The sequence below is a fragment of the Trifolium pratense genome, linkage group LG5 (genome assembly GCF_020283565.1).
Source record: "Trifolium pratense cultivar HEN17-A07 linkage group LG5, ARS_RC_1.1, whole genome shotgun sequence".
Taxonomy (NCBI): domain Eukaryota; kingdom Viridiplantae; phylum Streptophyta; class Magnoliopsida; order Fabales; family Fabaceae; genus Trifolium; species Trifolium pratense.
The window spans coordinates 4,399,781-4,420,125 of record NC_060063.1 but is presented as its reverse complement, the minus strand read 5'-3'; the positions used below and the strand labels follow the sequence as shown (position 1 = coordinate 4,420,125).

Here is a 20,345-nt window from a genome sequence, read left to right as displayed (position 1 = left end):
GCATGTGGACTAGAACCTCCTTTGGATGCTTCAACCTCCTTTTCAGCATCAGTTGGTACAGAGGGTGGCTCAATACCGGTTGGCGCATCGGTCACAACAGCTTTTTCTTGGGGTTTTTCAGCAACATCAGTTATGACATTCGTAGGAACTGCCATATTCTCAGGACCACTAGGATTGTTGGTCACAATAACATTCTCAGCAACAATTTGGGTTTTTCCTAGGGTTTCAACAGAAAAAGGGTTTTCCTGTGCAGAAGGGGTTTCTTGATTGACCTTTTCAGAAACAGACTTAGCACTTTCTTCATTAGCTTTACTAGACGATTCAACATTCGCATTTTTGCCGGAGGCAGCACCATGCGATTCCACATTCGCAGTTTCAAAAGGATTCTTACTCAAGTACAGATCAGACATGCTCAAACCCCTTTTTACAGGAGATTGGGGTTTCTTCTTCTTAGATTTAACAGTATCAGATTTAATTGAAATAGAGGGAGACGATTCACTTACTTTCTTAGTGGATTTTGCAGATTTCTTCTTCTTAGAACTAGTTGCAGGGATGCTTGATATGGGTGTCGCATTGACCACAATAGTTGCTTCTTCCTTCTTCGATTTTGATCTTGTTTTCACAGTATCAGCGATTTTGTTTTTGATCTGAGCAGAACCGGAAGATTGAGACATTTTCACAGAGAAATTGTTGAAGTTTTTGAAGTTTTTGAAGTTTTTGATGATTTGAGATGATGATTTGAGTTTGCAGATCGCAGCAAGAAGTTTAGAGGAAGTTGAAGGTTTTGAAGAGAAATAATGATGATATGAGAGTTGATAGCGTGTGAGTGGGAAGTTATGGAAAATATTTTTTGTCTTTCCTTGATTTACGTGCGCCAATTGTTGAAATTTGGAGAACAAAACGGTTGCGCGCACATAATGGCTTAACTGCTATAAATCCTCATGTAGGCAAATTCCCAATTTGCCCCTAAGTCTTTCAAACTGAGTAGCATCTAATGTTTTAGTAAAGATATCAGCTACCTGTTCTTCAGTTGCAACATGCTCAAATTTCACAATATTTTCTTCTACTAAATCCCTGATGAAGTGATGACGAATGTCAATATGCTTTGTTCTACTGTGCTGTATTGGATTTTTTGAAATATTTATGGCGCTCAAATTGTCACAGTACAATGTTAGAGCATCCTGTTCAACATTGTATTCCTTAAGCATCTGCTTCATCCACAATAGTTAAGAGCAACTACTCCCAGCTGCAATGTACTCAGCCTCTGCAGTGGATAGAGAAACACAGTTTTGTTTCTTGCTAAACCATGAGATAAGATTCTATCCTAGGTAAAAACATCCACCAGAGGTGCTTTTTCTGTCATCAGCACATCCAGCCCAGTCTGCCTCACAATATCCCATCAACCTAGCATTGTTGGTGTGGGAATACATTATCCCATAATCAGAAGTTCCATTGACATACTTCAAAATTCTTTTTACTTGTGTAAGATGGCTCATTTTTGGCTCAGCTTGGTACCTTGCACATACACCAACAGCAAAGGTGATGTCAAGTCTGCTTGCTGTGAGGTATAGTAGGCTTCCTATCATGCTTCTGTACAGGCTTTGGTCTACATCTACACCTTTCTCATCCTTGGTTATTTTTAGATGTGTGGCAGTAGGTGTTCTTTTGTGGGCAGCATTTTCCATACCAAATTTCTTTATGATATTTTTAGCATACTTGCTTTGAGACACAAATATTGTGTCTTCCATCTGTTTTACCTGTAATCCAAGAAAATAGGTTAGTTCACCTACCAAGCTCATCTCAAATTCAGACTGCATCTGTCTCACAAAGTGTTGGACCATCGGTTCCGCCATCCCTCCAAAGACTATGTCATCAACGTATATTTGTGCTATCAGCAAGTTTCCATCCATTTCTTTGACAAACAAGGTCTTGTCATTTCCTCCTTTCCTGTATCCTTGGTTGATTAGGAATTCAGTTAGTCTTTCATATCAGGCCCTTGGTGCTTGTTTTAAGCCATACAAGGCCTTTTTCAGTTTATAAACATGATCCGGATGATTTGGATCTGTGAAACCTTTTGGCTGTTCAACAAAGACTTCTTCATGGAGATACCCATTGAGAAATGCATTCTTGACATCCATTTGATAGAGTTTGAGCTTTAGAATGCATGCTACACCAAGAAGTAGTCTTATGGACTCGAGTCTTGCTACAGGCTACAGGGGCAAAGGTCTCATCAAAATCAATTCCCTCCACCTGAGTGTAGCCTTGAGCTACCAGTCGTGCCTTATTCCTTGTTACTAAGCCCTTCTCGTCAGATTTATTCTTGTATATCCATTTTGTACCTATGACATTCACATCATGTGGTCTTGGGACAAGATCCCAGACTTCATTTCTCTTGAATTGATTCAATTCTTCCTGCATAGCTTCAATCTAGAACTCATCAGTGAGAGCCTCTTTTACATTTTTAGGCTCAAATTTTGATACAAAGCAAGAATTTGAGATAGAATCAATTTTTCGCCTGGTAGCAATACCCTAGTCTGATCTCCTATGATTAGATCTTTAGGGTGATTCTTCTGTGTCCTAATAGATGGTGCTTTTGCTGGAACAGGCACTGATTCTTGAGTGGATTCATCACCTTTTATTTCAGTCTTCTCCATTTGTACCACATCATCAGAGTCATCAGGGAATGGTTCAACATCCGATCCCACATCCTGTGTTTGATAGGATGTTACATCATCAATTACAACATTAATTGTTTCCATAATTACTTTGGTTCTTGAGTTATAGACCCTGTATGCTCGGCTATTTAGAGAGTATCCCAGGAATATACCTTCTTCACTCTTAGGATCAAGTTTTCTTCTTGGCTCCCTGTCAGCAAGGATGTAGCATTTACTCCCAAAAATGTGAAAGTGTTTCACTGATGGCTTTCTTCCCTTCCATAGTTCATATAAGGTTGCAGATGTTCCATTTTTAAGTGTTACACGATTGTGTATGCTGTACTCATGGCTTCTGCCCAAAATTGATATGGAAGACTCTTGGCATGGAGCATTACCCTAGCTGATTCTTGAAGGGTTCTATTCTTTCTTTCTACTACCCCATTCTGTTGTGGTGTTATGGGAGCAGAGAATTCATGTTGGATACCTTCTGATGCACAGAAATCATAGAATTTTGCATTCTCAAATTCCTTCCCATGATCACTTCTGACCCTTATGATAACAGACTCCTTTTCTCTTTGCAGTTGTAGACACAATTTTCTAAATGTTTCAAAACTGTCTGATTTTTCTTTAAGAAAGTCTATCCAAGTAAATCTAGAGAAATCATCCACCATAACAAACGCAAACCTTTTTCCTCCAAGACTTTCAGTCTGCATAGGTCCCATTAAATCCATATGCAACAATTCAAGACTTCTGGTAGTAGTCGGATGGTGAAGTCTTGGATGTGCCACCTTGGTTTGTTTGCCTATCTGACATTCCCCACATATTGTTCCTTCATCTACCTTGAGTTTGGGCAGTCCTCTGATTGCTTCTTCAGCTATGGCCTTCTTCATTCCTCTGAGATGTAGATGACCTAACTTTTGATGCCAGAGTTTGACTTCATCACTTTTGCTCAAGAGACAAGTAGGTAAATAATTTCCTTCTTCAGACACCCACAAATAGCAATTGTCTTTTGACCTTACTCCCTTCATTACCAGATTTCCTTCTTCATTTGTAACAAGACATTCTGATTGTGTAAAGTTCACCTTCATGCCTTAATCACACAGTTGACTAATGCTGATCAAGTTTGCTGTAAGTCCCTTCACTAACAAGACATTGTCTAAGTTTGGTAGTCCATTGTCAATTAGATTCCCAATTCCTTTTATTTCACCATTAGCTCCATCTCCAAATGTCACAAAACTTGTGGCATAGGATTTTAGGTTGGCTAGATATCCTTCCACTCCAGTCATGTGTCTTGAACACCCACTGTCAAAATACCAATCTTGCCTAAATGATGCCCGCAGTGATGTATGAGCTATCATACTTACACTATTTTCTTTCTTCTTCCACTCTTTCTTGAGATCCACGTTCTCAGGCTTGGGTCCAACTGGCCGTGAGTTCTTGGGATAGCCATACAGCTTGTAGCAGTAAGGCCTAATGTGTCCTTTCCTACCACAGTAGTGACATCTCCAATTCCTTCTTTTGATTCTAGATGTTGACCTGTTGTAACGATGTGGAGGCGGATGTTGAGGCATTGGTTCAGTCTGAACAATATGCTTGGGTTTCAACCATGTGTCAGTTCCCTGATGTGTGGGAGGATGAGGAGGCAGTAACCCACCACTAACAGGAAAAGTTTTATCAATGGGGGTAGTGATTGTAGCTTTGTTGTAACTCATTTCTTGATCCACTATCTCATAGTCAAAACCAATAGGTTTCTTACCTGCACTTTGTTTTAACAGCATGGCTTGAAACTTTTCTTCTCCTGATGCAAAGACTCTAACTTGTTTTCTAGCAAGCTCCAAGTCTTCATTCAGCTTTTCAATCTCTTTGTTGAGAGTCTTAATTATATCCAGACATTCATTCTTCTCAGCCTGAAGTTGGCAATTTGCCTTCTTTTGTTTTTCCAAAGCTTTGCAGAATTCATTGCTCCTGATAAATAAGTCCTTATAGGTAGCCAGTAATTCTTCATAGGATGTTTCATCACATGATTCAGCATCAAATTCACAGACACCTGTCAATGCATTGACAAGTTTAGCAGACTCACCTTCATCTTCTTCTTCTGACTCATCCTCATCTGACCAAGTAACAGCAAGACTCTTCTTCTTCAGAAAAGTAGGGCATTCAGATTTGATATGACCAAATCCTTCGCACTCATGACACTGAACTCCTCTAGATGAAGTACTTTTGTCATCACTTCTGGTCCTCCTTTGACTAGATGCAGATTTGTTGAAGTCAGATTTGGTGCTTGGACCATTGAACTTATTGTTGAAGTCAGATTTGGTGCTTGGACCATTGAATTTATTTCTTTTGTCCATCCTCTTCATGATACGGTTGAACTGTCTCCCAAGTAGCACCATGGCTTCAGATAAACTTTCATCACTCTCCATATCTATCTCTTCATCTTCTGCAGTATTAGAAGTAAAAGCCAAACTTTTGTTTTTCTTCTCTTTTCTTTGGTTTATGCTCATCTCATAGGTTTGAAGTGAGCCTATTAGTTCATCCACTTGAATGTTGGCCAGATCCTGAGATTCTTCTATTGCTGTTACTTTCATGTCAAACCTCTTAGGTAGAGATCTGAGGATTTTGCTCACCAGCTTTTTATCTGATATGGGTTCTCCCAAAGCATCAAATGAATTTGCAAATTCTAAAATATTCATGTGAAAGTCATGAATAGTCTCTTCTTCCTTCATACTCAGATTTCCAAAGTTTGTGCGAAGCATCTGAAGTTTAGACAACTTTACCTTGTTGGTTCCTTCATGTGCTTTCCTGAGTATTTCCCACGCCTGTTTGGCCACAGTGCATCGTTTGACAAGTCTGAACATGTTGATGTCCACCCCATTGAATATGGCATTTAAGGCTTTTGAGTTTCCTAGAGCTAAGTCATCCTCGTCTTTAGAATAGTCTTTTGTAGGCTTGATTTCACTGGTTACCTTTCCATCCTTATCAATGACCACTGGGGGTTCCCATCCATTTTCTACAGCTTTCCATGTTCTGCTATCAATGGATTTAAGAAAAACCATCATCTTAGCTTTCCAGTAGTCATAGTTCTCAGGCCCAGTTAGCAGTGGTGGTTTAGAAACCGTTCCTCCTTCCTTGTCCATCTCACCAGAAATTTCCGTCCCTGAAGCTCACCCTGAGGTTCGAGCAGGGTGCCTGCTCTGATGCCAATTGAAATTCTGGCACACTAGTGTTACGATGTTGTACTCAACGCTTCACCACTGTAATACACTTTTAATGCGTGAACCAATGATCCAACATCCAACAGCGTATACAAAATGAATAATAAACTAAACAAACTGAAAATAAATTAACACAGTAATTTGTTAACCCAGTTCAGCATAAGCCTACTCTGGGGGATACCAATCCAGGAGTGAATCCACTATGATAGTATTAGTTTGAAGTCCTCAATAAACTTTCCATTTATGACTTCTCACCTAATCACCACCCGTGCTATATTCTACCTAAGACACACCTAGGTATGAGAACCTCCGCTCACCTCCTCTTGACCACAGCCACTGTGATCGTACACTTCTAGATTCAATAGGTGAAGACACACTTCATAAAACACACACCACTTCCGTGCTTAAAAGCTTTGGAATGGTATACACACACTATCTCCTTGCTTAGAAGCTCCAGAGATATTACAATGCACAGACACACAGTTACTAGTCTAGTGGTAAATCAACACAAGACTCAGAACACAATAGACACAATACTAAAACCTAAACTCAACTCACACTTTGTAAGACTCAAATATGGTTTCAGTGATCTGAACAATGGTGTCAACATCCTTTAAATAACCTACGCTAGTGTAGGCTTGGTCTTCAATTAGGCTTCAATAGCTCAGCATGATCAAAGGTTCCTTCAAGGAATAATCTTTAATTAAATGTTTTGTTTCCTTAACTTGAAGATCTGATTAGCAAACAAAACTCAGTCACGAGATCCATTACTAATTATGCGTGACGACGCTCCTTATCACATACGAAGATTTATTATGGATTCCATATTTAGAATTTAGGCGCGAGATCTCAACATACACAGGCCCAGCCCTCTGGATGTGGTATCCAATGTTGAAGCATTGTACCCAACATCTTGCTTATACTGAATGGTGGAAGCATGTAGTTCCACATCAGGAAGGATCACATGTTTTAGCAAAATGAGGCCAACCATACAACGCCAACAAAATGCACCTCTATCATCCGTACTACGACACCGTTTGAGGCTATCCAACCACTCCGTCATGCTGAGGATATCACCGCAGAGCTACCAAGACTTGCATCTTTTCTTTTTCTTTTAATAGCACTTAAAAACTCTTACAAGCATCACTATCATAGGTTTGGTACCTATAATAGTGTTTATTAAGCGCTATCAAATGTTCTCCTCTATCAAGCACAGAACGCAAAAAGCTCAGGGAGAATACCAAACCTCTACTAAAAAAACCAGAAAATTGGCAAAACAAAACTCCACCTGAACAACCAGAAACAAGATATATGTGTTACAGAAGAGAAGCATAAGTGCAAATACTAAATATGTAATTTGACTACATAATTATAACCTGATTTGACTACAAAATCATATATGTAATTATTTGACAGTAACAGATCCTTGGAATGGCATGGAAAGGAAACAAATTATCATGAGTGATGTTGTCTTTGAAGAAAACATATCTTTATATGGAAGAGAGACAAATTGTACTCTTCTAACAAATGAAATTGTCAGCTACTCGATAATCAAAAGCACTTTAATTGGTCATCCTCATCCTTACATCAGAAACTTTACTATGGTGTTTTCATGATAATCAAAAGCAATTAATATTGGGAAGAAATTCTATCATGTAAACCTCTTATGTTTATATATTTATGTTATAGACATTCAGAAACAAAATTCTATCATGTAAACCAACTTATTCAACTTCCATAACAGAAATAACAGAAACAAAATTTTAAAATGAAAGACAAGGTCGGACGAAACTCTAACATGAGGGAATCCATCTTATTAGCAGTGTATAATAATGAACACCAAAAAATGAAAGAAGCGGTTCAAGAGACCTAATAACAAATACAAAGCATAGCAGCTCCTTGCGGCACCAAAACTACAAGCAACTGAACCCAAATACACACAGCAGACCTGCAGGTTGCAGCTGACCAGAACAGAAATAAAGCCACAAAACCTTAGCAATAAGATACAATTTACCAACTATTGGTTAATTCACTGATCAGTTAATATATTTGCTTCATTTTTGCCGTCTTGATAACATGTTAGGCCACATAGGTAGCCGATTCCTCCCTCACCTCATCTAGCTTCTCCAAAGAGTATGAAGGACATTTGTGGTCATCAAAGTACTTCAAGTATAAAAATAGCACAAAGTGAGTTAAAATTTAATTACACTACATTACATATACATATATGATTACAAATTAATTATTAAAATAACGTACATTATTGGGGATCTTATTTGGATATTCCATGGCAACCTCTTTCCTGAATCTCATCACAAAATATCCGCAGTCAATACTATTTCTTTGATTAACAAGCTCCTCTATGTGCTCTGCATGCATATGCGTATCCGGTTGGTAATTTAATGCCATGCACCTTATCACCTTTGGTGTTATGTATGCCAGTTATATTTTGATGGATGAGATACCTTAAACCATTGAAAAATTAACAAGTAAGAAGAATCTCATGCATAAGTACAGTCAATGATTTATATGGTTCAATGAGATGTCAAATTATGATTAAGGAGAATCAGATTATTAGACAATATCATAAATTCTATACATATTAGGCAAATACATTAATAATAACGTTCAATGCACAATTGTCAGCTTTCTCATGACACTTGTGAGACTCTTCTTTGCAGAAGAGTTGGCAAAGATGGACTCTAATCCTTTGATGGTTTGCTTACTTCTAACTTCAGTAAGCAATTATTTACTATTATGTCCCACATCAATAGATTTGATAGAGAGGTTGTGGGATAGCTATGTTGCCTCTAAAGTGATTAGTTTCTCGTGGCAAATGCTCATCACCCGGAGCCAACTTGAAGGAACCTTTGTAGCGACGGCGTGTTTGAGGTGGTAAGTGAAACTAAGAGTTTATGGTGACGAGAGAGAAACGGAGGTTCATTTGTTTGCTACACGTTGCAAGTTTAATTTGGTACAAGGTCTTTAATTGAATAGGAGTATCAATGGTGTTGCCGGAGAATCTCTTTGTTCTCTTATAAGCACCATTACCTATGACTCAAACTCATTCCCAAAACTACTCAGCAGCTAGAACTGAAATAAGCAACATACTGTCTTAGGCAACAATCCATGGAAGAGAGCGAGTCCACACTCCGCAATAAATTGAAAAGGGTCATATTAACCATTCATCAGTAATCATATTTAAACTCAAATGTAAGGCATGTATGTAGTTGAAAGTAACTCATTCTTTCAAAATGCAAGATCCTCTATGGCGATAGAAATAAACATCTACATCAATAGCTTCAATTTCATGTTTTTCTTATAGCACACACTTCAAGGGAGATAACTGACCTATTGTCTGCTATTTGGATTCCAAGTTCCTCTACAACCTCCAAAGGTCAGGAATGGATCCTCCCATGTGTAAGTTCCACTATTACCAATCAAATTCACTTCATCTAAACACCTCATGGTGAGAGATCGCTCTCGTATCTTTCGTGCCTTCAAGATCTGCAAGTTCAAAATTATTTTACTCCAGTAACTGACTAAACAATAAACCAAAAAGACACTATTCTATATTAGTACATGTTACCTACAAGACTCTAGTTGTACTTAATCCTTAACATATACAAGCCAACAATATTACCACCTTTCTCAAATTTTAGCTTAGTCACAAGCAAAGATACAATTCTATGTTTCCTTTTTACAGTATTTATCCTCAATGTTTCTACTGTTTTGAATTTTCACAAACCACAACCTTGATTAAGTGGAAAACAGAGAGGCATGAAATTAACATTCTACTTAGCATTGTGAGATAAAGACCAATCCAATTATTTACTTATACAACAACGACATAATATTAAAATTCTAAACTTATAAGCAAAAATTGAATGAGTCTTGCTCAAGAAAACTCAGTTATAAACTACTAGCCCCTTTTTCATTATTCTAGTTTTGACTTTGGAAAAAGCAAAGAGGAAGAGGATATCAAACCAACATCCAATGTTATGACCTATTGTTGAAAACAAAGAAAAGCTAGCCGAAAGAGAAAACAGATAATTTCAATCCATTCAAGCTACTGCACCTCAGAAAAGTCTCAATTAATACCTAGCAATCACAAGGTTGAAAGGAGAGAATTAAGTTTCGAAAATGGAGGCGAGCTTCTCTACCTTTCTCTTCAGTGATAGGTAACTAGCAAAATTCCCGTCGTGTAATTTGGGAACAAAAAAATCATCTTGGCTGGCAAAATCCTTTTGCCTGCCCGACAAGAAGGCAATTGACAAAAGGCAGTGGTGTGCAAATGACGCCACTTTTAATCAAAGAAATCACAGTCGAGTCGTTCAAATAAGAAACTGGAGAATACAAAATCAAACAAGAATAAAGTTAGGATTTTATTTAAAATAAAAATACAGAGAGTCGTTTGGTTTGAAGAATAAATTGAACAAAACAAGAATAAAAAATTAACCTTGAAGGAGAGTTTCTTGACCATTTGAATCTTCCATATCATTACTTTGAAATTCACTGCTGAAGTTGCTCTTGTTCTCACTACCGATCTCAGAGACGCACCCAAATCTGCTACACGACATCTTCTTTCTACTTTGCGTGTTCTGTCTTCTTCGACCTTATCTTGAATCGCAGCTTTCAATCAACAATGGAGGAGGAACCCTAATTTTTGCCTTTTCTTCTTGCTTAGGCACAAGTGTTTAGGCACAATATATAGCCACACACACAAACCAAAAAAATTTAAAAAAAAAGTAAAATGATCACATCAAATTATATTATTTTAATGATTTTCTATTTTTCTATTTATGTTTTTTGGGTGTGTTCCCAATAAATCATATTTATGGGTGTGCCTATTAAAGAATTTCTCTTCTTCTTTATGTTCGGATGCAATTTCCATCCCCTTTTAACTTTTAATTTTTCAATTTATTTTGTTTTTTTGTTTTCTGAAAAAGTAATTTTTAATTTAAAAGTTAAATGAAAATTACATGTTAACTGCCACGTCATCAAAAATCATAGTTATCATAGTTAACAACTGTCAAATATCAACAATTTGACATGTCAAGAAAAAAATCCTTTTAAAAGTTTTGAGATTTTGCAGGCACTAAAATCAAACTTTTTTTTTGCAGGGGTTAAAATCAAAACAAGACATAATTACAGGGACTGTTTTCATATTTAACTCAAATTAAAATTTTGAAATTCAAAATAAATTGAATCTTGTAGTATAATCGTAGCAATAAAACTGAAAATTGAAAACTAATGCAAGGAAAATTCACAAGACAAACTCCGAAAAATATTAATTCAACTATATTAAAAAATATTACAATATTGATTAAAAAAAATAGAATATTACAATATTCTATCTACTCTCTTACATAAAAGAGAGAAAAAATATTATTTTCGGTGAGATTCACTCCTATTTAAATAGGAATGGAATTTTACAGTATAAAGGAGTACCGTATATAATAGAGATTTACTCAACACTCTATTTTTATCTCACTCAAAGGTTTTCACCTTTCTCACTACAACAAAGAAGCGCTATATTTCCACTTATGCTTTGATGGATTTCTTCCATCAAATGTACCTCTATTTATAAGAGGTAATGAACCAAGAAGGTTTGAGAAATTAGTATTCAATTTCTCATGAACTTGAAATGAGAATCATGCTATATATATAGCAATTTTTTTTTTAATGCACATAAAACTTTGTGCATGGAAATTTGCTTATAGCAAATTTCTTTGGCTGAACAATCAAGTTCAATACCGATAATATTCGTTACAAGAAAATTTGAAAGTACTACTCCATCCAATAGGAAAACTCTTATCACATTTAGAGCCATCTCCTCTCTTGTTATAATAATAACCTGGATAAAATGATTGTTGAAACTCCACTCCTTCATTGAAGAACAATCCAACATTTTCAGCTAAATCCTCGATGTGCCACTCACTATATGGATATGTAGTCTTGTGAGTTATATGAATTTGTTCTCTACAAGTAAGCATTTCTTTACCATTTTGTAGAAAACCCCTCACTAGTCTTCTGTGAAGCCTGCATTATTAAATAAAATATAACCTTAATATTTTATAAAAAATAAATAAATAAATGCATTAAATAAATTAAATTATATAAATAATTTTGATATATGCAAATAAAATTAATTGCCCATCAAGAATATGAGCTTTTCAAAAGGATAGGTGATTTGAGTTATCTTACGCTCCTAGCCGGCCCTAATATTCTATTTTCTTTTTCTTTGAGTTTTTTTTTCCTCTACCAGTTGGGGGGTGATTTTAGGTCATATTTGGCCTAAAATCACCCCTCTGCGTCTTTTTTATTGTTGTTTTAATCTAAATAAGTGATTTTTCACATAGATTGAGTGTTTTAGTTGTTTTTCTTTTCTATTTGTGATATCGTCGTCTGAGTGCGGCGTTTGTGTTGGTGGTCGTCTTGGTACGGCGTTGTTGATTTTCTCCGTCTTGTTACGGTGTTCGTTTAGTTCATATTGAAAGATCATCTTCAATCAATTGCAGATTCAATCAATGATTTTGGCATCAACGTTGCAGATCCGGAAGCATGGACATTTCGGTGACTTTAATTTTATCATATTATTATTTGTAGGCATTTTGCCGTTGTATGCTATTAACACGGATGATGTGAGTTTGTTCGCAGATTCATCCTTTTTGTTTTTAGCGATGTTGAATTCGTATTTGGATCTGATGTACTCTGTTGATTATTGGAATGAATGAATATCGTTATCTTTTTTAGTCAAAAAAAAGAATATGAGCTTTAATATTGGATGTAGGGCTCATTTGGAACAACTTAATTTTTAACTTAAGCAAAACAGCTTATGAAATAAAAAAAAAAATTATCTGTTATTATAAGTTTTTTAAGATAGTTTATAAAAATATGGTTTTTATTAGTGAAAACTTATAAATTAATATAAAAATTTATTTATTTATACAAGTTAATTTGCATAAACTCAAAAATAAGTTATTTCAAACGGACCCATAAAATACTTCTCACTTTGCAAAATAGAAATTTAGATACTGGACAATATAATAAATCTATAACTATATATTTGTGCATAACTTACCGGATCTGCCTTTTATGAAATTCATGATAATAAAAACCGGCATGAGGAAAATTAAAAATTATTCGATCCAATTTTTTATCTTTGAGATGTTCATGGAGCACCATGTTTCCAACATCCACTTTGTGCAAGATGGTACAGCCAAGATCTTTAAGTTCAGTCAAGTTGATTGATGCAAATCTGTACTTCCGAACTAGATATTCTTCAAAATTTGTAGTATTTCAATTTCAAAAACAAATAAACTCAATTAATATAACCATATAAAAAAACTAGCACCATTAAGATATATATATATATATATATATATATATATATATATATATATATAGGGGTTTTCTAACTTAGACCCTAGTTAGGTCTAAGTTAGCAAGGTGCACCTTTTGAGTTGGACAAAAATGCCTTTTTTTTTTTGAAACAATAGAGCAACTGGGGCATGTATGTAATTTGCATCATAAAAATACCTTTTTTTTTTTTTTTTTGAAACAATAGAACAACTATTACATTTTTTAAATTTCTTCCAAATTTCGACCTCATTTTACGTGCGAATCGAACGCCGATTTCAAAAACTAATACCGGAAACCTTTGTAAAATTGAAAAACGATCAAAATCCATATAAGGAACGTCGAGTTTCGTTGAGTATTGAGGGAGATCGAACCGGGTCAAAAACCGGGTCGCACGACCCGTTTCTGCATAAAACGGGTGGGAGGGACGATGAACAGTGCTCGTCGCCCACGCCCACTCTCACCGGCGGCGCGTGGGGGCGCGTGCGGCCTCAGGGAGGCTCTATTTTTATTTTATTTTTTCATAATAAAATAGTAGATAATATTCTGGAAATTTTGGTATATTGTATGAAATTGTTGGAGACCCGAAACTATTTTTAGTTAATTAAATGAGTTAAAAGGTAATTAAAAATATTATAATTCCATCAAAAATTTCCAAAATTTTATGTAAATTACTATGAATTATTTAGAACCCTCTTGTGTACCTCACTCTCCCTAGTTCAAGTCATGAAATTATTTTCACAAATTCCGCTGATTATTTAAAACCGTTTAACAAATAATAATAATAATTTCATAGATTTGTACTCTGAAACCAATTGTGTTTTTATTTGTTTCTAATAAAATATTAGATAATATTCTGGAACTTTTGGTATATTTTATGAAATTTTTTGAGACCTGAAACTATTTTTCGTTAATTAAATGAGATAAAACGGTAATTAAAAACTATTGTTTGCTTCTGAAACCATTTAGCTGGAAGAATGGTTTCAGAGAGTTATACTGTGAAACCATTCTAGCAGTAAAATGGTTTCAGAAGCAAACAATTAAAAATCAACTCCCCTGAAACCATTCTATCAGTGAAATGGTTTCAAAGTACAACGCTCTGAAACCATTGTACCAGCTAAATGGTTTCAGAATGGTTTCAGAAGCAAACAATTAAGAAATTACTCACTGAAACCATTCTACCAGTAAAATGGTTTCAGAGAGTTATACTGTGAAACCATTCTACCAGCTAAATGGTTTCACAGTATTATATAAAGATAATTAAAGGTAGTGAAAAATTGAGTTTTTTTTTTTGTGTCCAAATCAAACGAACCAAGTCTCTATTTGTAGACAAAAAAAAATTATGAATTTTGGTATAAAAATAAAAAAATAAAAAAATAATTTAAAACGAAATAATTGAGTTTAAAGTATTAAATGAAAAAAAAAACACGCCAACCACCCAGCAGTTGACACGTGTCCTGCTTTTTAAAATGAAATTTTCTCTCTCCAGGCGCAGATCTAGTGTGGTGCACGCGCTGGCTTATCATAGAGATGGATGATCTGGACTGTCTGATTGATCCGACAGCCTTGATGAGATCATCTCTTGGCCGTCTGATGGAAATCAACGGTCTGTAACGGTGGTCCTGCGGTAGGCGCGCGACACTGGATCAGCGCCAATATGTTTTTTTTTTTTTTTTTTAAAAAAAGAAAGGGTATTTTTGTCCAACTCAAAAGGTGCACCTTGCTAATTTAGACCTAACTGGGTCTAAATTAGCAGCCCCCATATATATATATATATATATATATATATCTTCTAAAAATTAAGTAAGTGTATTATAGCAAATGCCTAGGAGTTGCTAACGTACACCCACTTATTTTTTAGAAGGTGTGCATTAGCAACATGCACCCTAAGGTGTATTTAACTACTTTTTAGTTATAACTTGCTAACACACACCTTCTTAAAAATAAGCGGGTGTACGTTAGCAAAACCCATATATATATATATATATATATATATATATATATATATATATATATATATATATATATATATATATAAGAAAATAAACTACTTTTTTTTTTGACAATAAGTATTTTTGGATAGCTTCTCTAGAAAATTTTCATTTTCATTAGAGTAAATAAACTCAACAGAGTCTATAAAACTTTTTAGAAACTATTGAAAGTTAAAATTACTTTCTAAAAAATTTATTGTAAAAACAGACCCTAAAATTAATAATGTAACCATGTAATGTGTCAAATTGAGTACTCAAAGTAATATACCTCTACTATCCAAAGAAGTAGCAACAATGTTCACCGCTGACCCAAATGCCCTTGCCAAGCAAAGTGAAAAAGAGAAATCTCCCTCTCCTACAAGCAAAATTTTTTGAGAGCTACGATAATGCTTACAATGCTAAATCGAATAATACAGTAATTGAGAAACCACTAATTAGAATGAATATATATAGACACATTTTGGTGTTGGAAGTAAATTCCCTAATAAATAATTGGAATCTGAACTCAATTAATATTAGTATTCATGTTTTCTAAAAATTACTAATGTGTGGCTCTTGATGTCCATACCCAATCATCGAACACATATTATTATTATCTTTTACTAGTAAAAGGAAGGTTGAGTTGCTCCAAAGCCTTCATTGTAATGATGTGGCACATCTAATAAAATTGCTTACAAAAGGATATATCAATACTAAAAAATGAAAAAATGAAAAATTAAATTAAAAGGGACCAACTAAAATTAAATACTCCTAAAACAAAACGGAAAATTTTCATATAATTTATGATTGTGTTAATCCTCTGGAACTTGAAAGAGCACAACTTTTCATATATAAAAAACGTTTACAAAATTAAACATATTTGTAGTTGAGTAGTATCCTATATAAATATGCAATAACCTATCCACTTTCTCACATCATGCAATTGTAATACTCATTTTGTGTGTTCATTCTTTAATCTATCAACCTCTTTGTACTGAAATGTGTTTCTTGCTCAAAGGAACTTCAACAAGCTAAGTATCATCGTTTCAAACTCTCATTTTTTTGCGTTATGAGTATATTTTAAAGATTACATAAATTCATTAGTGTGTGTTTCTATATATATATATATATATATATATATATATATATATATATATATATATATATATATATATATATATATATATATATATATATATATATATATATATAGTTACATTCCCAAGCATGCGACTCAATGTTTAAGAAATTGATATACATAGGTATGAGATAATTGTCTTTCATTTAAGTTTGTAAATTATAATTGTTTGATTGCTTTTATGATCTTATAAGACATCATATCTAATAACTTTTTTAATTATCTCTATCTTTTTTCAGGTTGAAAATGGTCATTTAGTGTTTTGTTCCACAGTTGCAAGCTTTAAGTAATTGTTAGAATATTCAGGTTGAAAATGGTCATTTAGTGTTTTGTTCCACAGTTGCAAGCTTTAAGTAATTGTTAGAATATTGTATTTATTTTCAATTTTCAAATCTATTTATCTATCTTCTATCTATTAAGCAAACATTGTGATGATTTGACTCCTCTAAAAAATTTCATGCAACTTCTTATTCTAGGTGAATAAATAAATAATATAACTTTTACAATTCTACAACTTCCTATCTATCTATCTATCTATCTATCTATCTATCTATCTATCTATCTATCTATCTATCTATCTATCTATCTATCTATCTATCTATCTATCTATCTATCTATCTATCTATCTATCTATAATAAAAAAAAATTGATTTTGGATCATCATCGCTTTATTCAAACAACTATTTGATGATACTCTTCAAATTTTTCATTGGCTTTTCTTATAGGATTGAAGCTGAAGTCGCTATATATTTAGATTAACCAAATCTTTTTCCATTATTTTATTTCATTATATTGTGGATATTACATTGTATATGTGCTAAAACTTTCTGGTAAAAAAAAAAGTGCTAAAACTACAACCGTCTTTATGTTCTACATTTTTCATTCATAATCATTATGAATTATGTCTTCTAATAATTGTGGATTACGTTTTTCTATAATGGAGTTATGTGTGCGGTCAAAATCATCATGCATTTTTTGGAGCTAGATATATGACCAATAACATGTATGTGACGGTTCGTCTTCAACAAGATGTGTATTTTACTCTTGGTTATTTTGAAGCCTCCATATTTTTGCCTATGTAGCATGCTTTAGAGAAAATTTTCTCTAGCTATATTTAAACATTACTCTAAAATTTATTTTGTGTCCATTTCATCATCCAAATCATTGGTCTTGAGACTAACATAAATTATATCTAGGCAGATTATAATGGGTTTAAAACAAATGCAAATATTGTAAAAAATAAAATGCAAGTAACCTATAATATTACGTTTATATATGGTATATTATATCTATGCATACCTTGGAAGTATTGAAAATTAATAAGTAACAAATAATGTAAATTAATGGTGCTAAAATAAAAAAAGAGGATCAAAATTATAAAAGAAAAAAAATGAAAATACGTCACTAAAGTATGTATATATAAATTATATGTATGCTCAACATAAAAAATATACTATGTATATATAATGACATTTACTATTCTTATTCATTATTCAAAGGTTACATATTATTCACCTTCTATTAGAATGAAATAACTTTTTGCATTGAATACCTTATGGGTTGATGGTTACATTTCAAGTATTGGTTTTTGTGGTAGTTGATGAGTCAATCTCTTGAATATCAGTTATGTTATTCAATGATTAAAAAATTATATTAGTTTACATATATGTCTTTTATTGTTTATAAATTTCAATTTTTTATACGTTCTCAAAATCTTTCAAGACATTAACTCTAATAATTTTCATGTGTAACCAGGTTACTGGATTTATAAATTGTATCCTTTATATTGCTTTTAAGATCTTGCAAGACTACAATTCGATCTAATAATTTTTTGTGCATAATATTTTGAGAATATGATTTAAGAGTACTGCTTTATATTATAAAAAAAAAGTACCCCTCTATAAAAAAAGAGTATTGCATTCTAATAAGCACTACTAAACTATACTGAAAACCCGAATAAAAATTATTCAATAGCAAAAGACAAAAAAAAATGAGGGGACAAAAAAATCATTAAAAAAAATGAAAGATAAAAAAAATGAATTAAGCATAGTAAAAAGAAGATAAATAAAACCACTAGCTAAAAACATTATGAAAATTTTTGACCAATAAAATATGGGATATAAATATTCTACCAGGTGAATGTTTGAGAAGAAACTTCAATAGAAACAATTTATTATCAGAACAAGAATCGTCTTTTTTATAAATCTGAGAGACCTTAAATTGTGTGAAGGGGTAGAGTAAATAGTTATAATTTTTCAAGATTAAGATGAAAAATCATCAACTATATAAATTGTTGATGCTCATACGTCAAAATAAATTTTAGAAATTGTAGAAACCGTAGATATTAAAACATAATTACATGCAAAATAATAAGGTGATTTAGATAATCTCATTCTTTACATATAGTGTGTGCATGTGATCTGAAATTCACTAAAAATTCCAAAATTATTAATTTGATTTAAATAATAATGCAAATATTTAAATAAAATAAGTACATATTCTATAAAGTGTTAAAAAAATGTTTAAGTTACGGCTCAAAATAAAATAGTGAGATGTTTGTAAGAAAAATATAACATTTTTTAAAGCAAATAATAAGATGACATGTGAAATTCTTCTAAAATAATAAACTTTCTTTATCTGAGCCAAATAACTAAGCCTAAATTCATATATATGAAATCATCATCCAAACTTATATATTGGCAACAAAAAATATTCACATTTATAACAAAAATAAACTAAGATCTTATAAAGAAAATCAACATCCAAACTAAGATCTTATTGGAAAAAAAATACATCAAAAATAAAAAGCAAAGTGATACATGTGACTATACAGTTGCAATTCATATAAAAAAAACTAAGATCTTATACGATTACACTATTAAAATAAAATATGATTCTAAAATATTATAAGAGATCTATTACATTAAATTATAAACAAAACTACGATATAAATTAATGAAAAATCTCATATTTCTAAACAACTTTTTTTTTTTAATTTATACTTATATACTAATATTAAATATAATCATATTTTAAATTAATGTCTATCTTTTAACTATATATGATTATACTTATCACAATTATTATTTTTTATTTATAAAAATATTTTAATTATATATTTTAATCGAACCCGTGCAACGCACGGGTTTATCCCTAGTTATTATAAAAGTAAAAATGGTTATAGTATTAGTGCTCCTTAAATTTGTTTGGGAACTAAAAAGTTTTTCCTTTAATTTTTTCTCGGAAAGCCTAATATCTATATATCTATTATTCTTAGATAGTTCTCCTACTATCTATGTAAACCCTAATTCACTTAAACCAATGAATTTTTTTGATTTAGTCATGTCAGTCACTTACAATGCCACATCACTTCTCTTTACATCATTATCATCTCTAGATTCTATCCACTTTTCATATACCTACATTTATATAAATGACTTTTCATATTGTCCACATTAAACCATGAGGAACTTATACTAAAGAGCCACAATTTACTACTTACTCACCATATATTCCATCGGTTGCAAAAACAATTCATCCATTTACATCATGCATGTTCCATAGTTAATGTATTAAAAATCCTTTATATTTTATTAAATTTATCAGTTTCATTTTTAAATTATTCTTGTGCACTCAATACCTATATGACTATATATACGGTGCATAGATATTCATCATTTTTTTCGGTGAAATATTGTGATGATTTTTATCTCCATAAATTCATTCCTCAAGACACATATAGAGGCAAGTGTATATATACTATATCAATTTAGAAATATTTACCTTACTTTTTCTATTATTATAGTAAACATTTTTAGTTTTTTTTATTATTGACTCTTTTTCCATTATTATAATAATGTTCCAATGCTTAACCAATTTTGTTTCCTCCCTTTCCTTTTTTTATTATTGACTCTTTTTCTTTTATTATTATTATTATTATTATTATTATTATTATTTATTTTGATCATACTTATTGTTTCAATTTTTCTATGTTATAATATAAAAC

General features: G+C 32.7%; 1 protein-coding gene and 1 long non-coding RNA gene across 4 annotated transcripts; both read right to left on the bottom strand.

Annotated features, from left to right (window-relative positions):
• Positions 1–6,878: 6,878 nt before the first annotated feature.
• On the bottom strand, positions 6,879–10,552 carry LOC123887385. 3 transcript variants are annotated; one of them, XR_006801454.1, is made up of 6 exons: positions 10,329–10,552; positions 10,033–10,215; positions 9,221–9,376; positions 8,129–8,334; positions 7,739–8,032; positions 6,879–7,157 (listed from the first exon to the last, which is right to left on the bottom strand). It is a non-coding gene; the product is annotated as an uncharacterized LOC123887385 (long non-coding RNA). The 3 variants fall into 3 exon arrangements; XR_006801453.1 differs by lacking the exon at positions 6,879–7,157 and having other exon boundaries at positions 7,585–8,032; positions 9,971–10,215; XR_006801452.1 differs by lacking the exon at positions 6,879–7,157 and having other exon boundaries at positions 7,585–8,032.
• Positions 10,553–11,619: 1,067 nt separating this feature from the next.
• LOC123885882 (uncharacterized protein At4g26485-like) lies at positions 11,620–19,881 on the bottom strand. The gene is made up of 5 exons (XM_045935222.1): positions 19,846–19,881; positions 19,702–19,758; positions 15,491–15,620; positions 12,954–13,152; positions 11,620–11,911 (listed from the first exon to the last, which is right to left on the bottom strand). Exons 1-5 carry the CDS (start codon positions 19,879–19,881, stop codon positions 11,620–11,622), a joined length of 714 nt encoding a protein of 237 aa, XP_045791178.1.
• Between the last annotated feature and the right edge of the window lie 464 nt (positions 19,882–20,345).